Source organism: Tasmannia lanceolata, unplaced genomic scaffold, assembly GCF_043159265.1.
Source record: "Tasmannia lanceolata isolate RefF3 unplaced genomic scaffold, GAP_Taslan_0.1 ptg000007l, whole genome shotgun sequence".
Taxonomy (NCBI): Eukaryota; Viridiplantae; Streptophyta; class Magnoliopsida; order Canellales; family Winteraceae; genus Tasmannia; species Tasmannia lanceolata.
In genome coordinates, this window is record NW_027518684.1 from 27,880,215 (window position 1) to 27,887,575 (window position 7,361).

The 7,361-nt window shown below is 37.0% G+C and overlaps 1 protein-coding gene across 1 annotated transcript; it reads left to right on the top strand.

The window, feature by feature from the left end:
- The first annotated feature begins 1,606 nt into the window (after positions 1-1,606).
- LOC143882350 (LRR receptor-like serine/threonine-protein kinase EFR) lies at positions 1,607-6,586 on the top strand. Its single transcript, XM_077385901.1, has 2 exons — positions 1,607-4,271; positions 5,861-6,586. Exons 1-2 carry the CDS (start codon positions 1,694-1,696, stop codon positions 6,304-6,306), a joined length of 3,024 nt encoding a protein of 1,007 aa, XP_077242016.1. The 5' UTR covers positions 1,607-1,693; the 3' UTR covers positions 6,307-6,586.
- Positions 6,587-7,361: the final 775 nt, after the last annotated feature.

The following is a 7,361-nucleotide window of genomic DNA, read 5'->3' on the forward strand; positions in this document are numbered from 1 at the left end:
TTTTCTTCAACGACTCAGAAAGAGAACCTTTAAGTCACGGCGAGTCTCACGTTTTTACCGATATCACAGTTAGTATGACTTTTCATTTTTTTGTTTCTGTGCTGATCTACTTTAGAGTTTGGATGGTCGAGATTGTGTTAAGAGTATAAAAGATGAAATAACGCCATCTACAACGGCTTAAGCTTTTGGAGTAATTGGAATCCATCCCTCTCTCTCTCTCTCTCTCTCTAACTAACTATATATATATATATATATATATATATATATATATATATATATCTGAATGGCAACTATATATCTATAATATATACTAAAAATGTTTCTTCCCTTCGTTGTTTAAATTCGAATGTAATTTTATATTGGAAAACTTTTACTATGGAAAATTTTCAGTAGAATCCTTTCTTTAAGCTCTGTTTCTTTAGACGTAGTAAAAATTGTTTTACACCCATTAGTTTCAAGTCGAAAGAAACGGGGCCATAGTGGAATTTTTCTGCGCTTCTACACCACATTTTTTAGGTAAGGCCCATCATTTTGCACCCATACATAGAAATGGCCATCATTTTATACCCATAAATATCATCGGTGGTCCCACCATTTTACACATCATGTTTTGAAATGGTAGGGCCCACCATCTCAAACCAAAACCATTTATATAGTGGGACCACCATTTTACACTGATGAGGGGGCCTACCATCTCAAGCCAAATCCATGCGTAGGATGGGGACACCAAATTACTCTGTTTTGACGGAGTGGGTCAGGTTGGGTCCCACCAACTCCACTCAAACCCATGCATAGAGTGGGGCCTAACATTATTTTACCTCATGTTTTTTTGAATTGTTGGGTTCCCCGATCTGCACCCAATCCCATGCATAGGGTTGGGCCCACCATTTTACACATATTTTGATGGGTGAAGGCCATTCGAGTAGGCCCGTCTCTACAAATGATATGCAGACAATGGTTCTCCCTCCGATTTTCAGCACCATAAATGTGGAGAAATCGTTAGCTGTAAATCCACCGTTACAAATAAGGAATAAGAATGTGAAATCGTCTCTCCACCATCTTTCAGCCATTGCAAAATAATACTTTCCAAATCAAAATAACTTGTATGACAAAATCAAAAGATAGTGTGTGATTGATATATTAATTTTGAGAGAAAAGTTAAGTGTTGCAATTTTGTAAAGGGATTTTCAATTTGTTTTTTAATCCTTGTAATTCTATAAAAAATATTTGTATTTTTTATATGCTGCATTTCCCAGTAATTTTCTTACTCTGTTTATTATTTTGTATGTGGATTTTCTTAAAATCACAACCCCAATTGGTGTACATATGACCATGAGTATGGTATACAATGGAAAACAATGAACTGTTTCAAGGTCTTTCTGACCATAACATGACTGAGACAATACTCCGTCCCATGGCCCACTCGGCGACTCAAGTCAAGAAAGCTAGGACTTAGTGACTCTTGTGCCTAACAGATAAGGAGGAAATGCATCTACATTTCTCTGTATATATGAAATAACATTGGTAGAAAGAGATCATGTATTTGGTCGGTGGCACAAGAAGAGCTCTCACCCAAATGGAGCTACCAGGTATGACTCTGTATGTCTTTTGGTCTTTTATCATCCTTGTAAATCTCGCCTTTTACACTGCCACTGCCACTGCCACCACCTTACTAGGAAATGAAACTGACCGAATGTCTTTGCTTGCCTTCAAGCATGGGATAAGCAGTGATCCACTTGGAGCCTTGAGCTCATGGAACCATTCCCTTCATTTCTGTGAGTGGAAAGGAGTCACTTGCAGTCATCGCCATCAAAGGGTCACCCTTTTGGACCTTAGTCAGCAAAAATTAGTGGGTTCTATATCTCCTTACATATCCAACCTCACCTTTCTTAGGGTAATTTTCCTCCAAGAAAACAGCTTCAGCGGCCAAATATCCCAAGAAATTGGCCGTTTATTCAGACTGAGAGTTCTTAATATGAGCCACAATTCCCTTGGAGGGGAAATTCCATCCAATCTCAGCTGCTGTACGCTCCTCCAAGTCATCACTTTAGAGTACAACAATATGTCAGCGAAAATTCCTGTCCAGCTTAGCACTCTCCAGAATCTCAAGGAATTGGATCTAGGTCATAATTTTCTCATAGGAGGCATTCCACCTTCACTAGGGAACCTTTCATCTCTCACTGATCTTCTTCTATACTCCAACCCTTTGGAGGGAAGCATCCCGGGTGAACTCGCCCAAATTCAGAGCTTGATATCAATTGCCCTTTCTGATAATAAACTATCCGGTACCATTCCTTCCTCTCTTTATAATATCTCGTCCATAGAGAGAATTGCCATGGCAAAGAACCAACTATATGGGAGCCTTCCATTCGACATAGGAATCTCTCTCCCTAAACTCCAATTTCTGCTTCTAGGGGTGAACCAATTTACAGGACACTTTCCAATCTCATTATCCAATGCTTCTTGGCTTCAATGTCTTGGATTAGATGACAACCACTTTAGCGGGCCGGTGCCGGAATATCTTGGTGGCCTACAAGATCTGACCACGATCAATTTATGGGGTAATCAGTTTGGAACTGGAAAAGCCGATGACTTGAGTTTTATCACTTCTTTGACTAATTGTAGTAATCTAGAGAGAGTGGATCTAAGCATGAATCATTTTGGAGGCATATTACCCAGCTCAATAGCCAATCTCTCGACTCACCTGACTTGGCTACAATTAGGAGCTAGCCAAATTGTTGGAAGCATCCCTAGTCACATTGGAAATCTCGTTAACTTAGAGTACTTGGGTGTATACAAAAGCTTGATCACGGGTACTATTCCAACTTCAATAGGGAAGTTGCGGAGCTTGCAAAGAATGATCATGGAGGGAAATATGCTGTCAGGACAAATCCCATCTTCCATCGGTAACATTACCCAATTAAACCTGCTCACGTTATATGAAAACAACCTGACAGGAAGCATACCTTCAGCCCTAGGAAACTGTAAGAAACTGGAAACATTGAATCTTTCTAAAAATAACCTTCGTGGTGCCATACCGAGACAAGTCATCATCCTTTCTTCCCTATCAATAGCACTTGACTTGTCTCACAATTCATTGACCGGCTCCCTCGCACTAGATGTCGGTAACTTGATACATCTAGCAATGTTGGATGTTTCGAGTAACAAATTGTCTGGTGAAATTCCATATACCCTTGGTGAATGTGAGAGCTTATTAGAACTTTATATGGATGTCAACTCCTTTCAAGGGACCATTCCTTCTTCTTTGAGTGGTTTAAAAGCAATTCAATCCCTTGGATTTTCGTACAATAACTTCTCCGGGAGGATTCCAAAATATCTTGAAGAGTTGGCACTTTTGACGTATATAAACTTGTCATTCAATAATTTACAAGGTGAAGTACCAAAACAAGGCGTTTTTAGAAATGCAAGTGCTATTTCAGTCATTGGAAATGGTAATCTTTGTGGAGGTATCCCAGCATTAAAGTTGGATCCATGCCCCATCCTGGATAATGATAAGAAAAGAAAATCACTTGTTTTTAAAGTGATCGTTTCAGTAGCAAGTGCGGCTTTATGTTTCTTTTTCTTTTTCTGTGCCAGTGCGGCTCTTTACTGGTTAAGAAAGTTAAGGAAGAAACCATCCCCCAAAACTTCTATAGAGGGTCAACATTTAAATGTTTCCTACGCGGAGCTCTATCAAGCAACAAGTGGGTTCAGTTCGGAAAATTTGATAGGAGTCGGAAGTTACGGGACAGTGTACAAGGGAATTCTTGGAGGTGAAGAAAATATTGTTGCCGTGAAGGTTCTCAACCTTCAATTACGTGGAGCCTCGAAGAGTTTCATGGCTGAGTGCAAAGCACTAAGAAACATTCGTCATCGAAATCTTGTCAAGATCATTACTTCTTGTTCAAGTGTGGATTTTGGAGGTAATGATTTCAAAGCTCTTGTCTTTGAGTACATGCCCAATGGGAGTCTAGAGGAGTGGTTGCATCCAAAACTAGATGAGCAATATCAATTGAGGATTTTGAACTTCAATGAGAGGCTAAACATAGCAATTGATGTTGCTTCTGTGCTGGAATATCTTCACCATCATTGCCATACTCCCATTGCTCATTGTGATCTAAAGCCAAGCAACATTCTTCTTGATGAACACATGAATGCCCATGTGTGTGATTTTGGGTTAGCCCAGCTCTATTCAAGAATCACTTCTAAGTCCTCTGAAGAGCAAAGCAGCACAATTGGGTTAAAGGGAACTATTGGGTACATCGCTCCAGGTAACAATTTTATTTGTTTATTCATTCTTTTTATTTTAAGATGAGTTCCATGGACTATTTTGTAGTTTAAAATGGCTAATATTGTACAAAAAGCCTAAATTAACAACTTTCAACAAAATAAATTAGTAGTTAAAAATATTTGTATATTTAAAAAAGGGAAATGATATCGCGACTACTGTATTTTGATGATTGCATTCCTCACATAGGATGATCCAAACCGTCCATTAGCTGGGCCACATCCTAAATAGGTTGTGCCCCAAAAATCATTTCCATAGGTTGATCTTAACCCTCCGATCTATAGAGGGTTAATATCAACCCTCTAATATTCAGTCCCTCTATAGATCAGAGGGTTAGGATCAACCAATGGAAATGATTTTTGGGGCACAACCTATTTAGGCTGTGGCCCATCTAATGGATGGTTTGGATCATCCTGTGGTGCGGGCCGTACTGTACTTTTTAATAATGTGAGGAGTGCAATCATCAAAATATGGTAGTCATGATATCATTTCTCTAAAAAAGCCCAAAGATAGGATTTTTAATTTTCATCTTGTACTAAAAAAACAAAGATATGCGTATGAAGACCAGAAAGTCACCTAAAAATAAGAAACCCTTTTGGTATATGTAACACTACGATTTCTATATGCAAGTCACGAGATCAGTTAACATGCATGTTAGGATTTGTGGAAAATCTTGCTAGTTAATTATTTCAAAAATGAAGTAAATATCAAGTATTACACAAAAAATGAAAATTGTAAAGTGTCATCTTTTACCTTACTTATGTTACAATAATTCGTTATCAGACTAAGGCTATGTGGATCTTGTGTATGCAATATTGACATACATGTTTCGTTGTAGGATATAAAATAAACCATTAGAATTTATCTTGACAGACAACGGCTACCGCTTAACCATCTTTAAGAATAAACAAGAATATTTCTATGCGAGCATGTTTTGATAATGGGAAGAAGTCACCTTGTTTTATATTCATTGATTGATGGCTAGATTCTATTCCGTATTTGTTTTTATCATTTAGTGCTGTCTCTTAATATTGCTAAGAAAATAGAAATTTATTTTTAGTTGTGTAAAATGGGTAGAAATATTCATAGAAGTTTTTTAATTTTGGTGATTTTAGAAACTAAACATAATTTTGCTGAATTATTGCAAATTAAATGAATCCTAAGGTATTTTTGTTAATTTCCTAGGAAAATTAATATGAGAGTTTTAATTAACTTTTGTATTGCTTTTGCATGTGGACTCAATGTGGTGGCTTCCTCTAGCGAAAGCACATTGAGAAATTTTACTTCCATTGATGAGTCAATAGGTTTACGTATAAAAAAATAAAGTTGAATCAAATTGGATAATAACTGAAATGCCGGAATTTATGGTTAGCAATACAGACCTAATTTGTATTAAATTTTACTTCAGTCATGGATTGTAGGTCATCTACTAATTCTTCAGAAATAAATTGAATCATTTATTTCATTAACCTAAAATTTCCCCTTCTTGCTTCTGAAAACCATGTCTCCTATTTACTTTCTAAATGGTATAAAGCTTCCATTATCATAGCAAGAGTATATGTGAAATTGCAGAATATGGGAGAGGTGGCCATGTTTCCACATCCGGAGACGTGTATAGCTATGGGATTCTTCTATTGGAGTTATTCACTGGAAAGTGCCCTACAGATGACATGTTTAGGGATGGCCTAAGCCTTCACAAATTTGCTGAGATGGCTTTTCCTGATCGAACGATAGAGATTCTAGATCCAATACTACAATTAGAAGATGAGGAAGAAAGAGGTGCCAACGATGCTAGGAGTTACAGAGATAAGATGCACCGGTTACGAGCATGCTTGGTGTCTTTGGTGAGGATTGGAATTGCGTGTTCTACAGAATTGCTGAGAGAACGAATGCAGATGGGAGATGTTTCTAAGGAAATGTATGCGATTAGAGAGAGATTCCAAGCTGTTGGGATCCATGGAGAGAAACAAAACAGGGCCTTATTAAATGGTGAAGGTCCATCTTACCTCTCCAATTAATAAGGATGAATATGCTTTTAACTATAGGAAACCTTTATGCGATGAAAGCTTTTCTGCATGTCCATGAAATAATAATTATCATTTCAATTTAAACGTTTGTGTTGTAAACTTATAATCTAGTGCAAGATTATGTGTTTTGTGGGTAGTAGTACAATTCGTAGTTGTCGTCGCCTTCTCAATAATATTCTAGTTTTCTCATATTTGTGACTTTTCCTTCTATTTTATATGCCAAGTTCATTCTGGTGTAGGATCCTTCCCTTAGTATTGGCCCTTCATTTTACAGCTTGCTTCTTGTTGTATCCCAAGCTTCTTATGTGCAGTACGCCTCCTTCTATACGGTGTGCCTCCTATGTGGTACATTCCTGGAGAAAATGGTTATGCATATTGTTACAAAGTTTGGATTTGAGATTAATCTTGCAAGTCGTAAAAATAAAAAAAATTTAAAATAATATTAAACAATTTCAAAATAAAAAATGGAAAAAAAAAACTAGCAAAATTTCCATAAAGCTTACATAAAGTTTCAAAAAATCACTTATTTTTGGTAGTTACTAAAATTACTTACTCTTGCCTAAATATTTTTTCTACTAATTTTTACCTTTCTGAAGCATGGACTACTGTTGCTATAAATGTTATTATATTTTGTTTGTTAAGAGTACATTATATCCGATGCGCGAGAGTAAGTACAGACAGGCAATTTGTTTAGATTAGGATTGGTAAAAGCATGGAGAAAGTCAATTTTTATCTATCTTAAGTACCTAATCTAACCAAACTACCTCTCATCTAATCCTTGATGATCTAATGGTGAGATCGCTCTCTAACATCGTTGACACACACCATACATGCAAGACTTTGTGGTGATTAGTTTTTTATTTTCTCTTTGACAACCACTAGATTGCATTTTGGCTTTGGCTCATTCTTTATCTGATGATTTCATCAATGGATTACATAGCCCAAACAATGTTGTACCAAAGGCAAAGAATGTAAGTAGCAGCGGCCAACTAGATCTATAGACATGATCACCTTAGTATCACATTTAAGTTGGTATGGACAATGTT

Excerpts from the sequence above, each read along its gene's own strand:
- LOC143882350 (XM_077385901.1), top strand. The coding sequence starts at position 1,694 with ATGTCTTTGCTTGCCTTCAAGCATGGGATAAGCAGTGATCCACTTGGA. Across the intron at positions 4,272-5,860 it reads TATTGGGTACATCGCTCCAG|AATATGGGAGAGGTGGCCAT; the intron begins GTAACAATTTTA and ends GTGAAATTGCAG.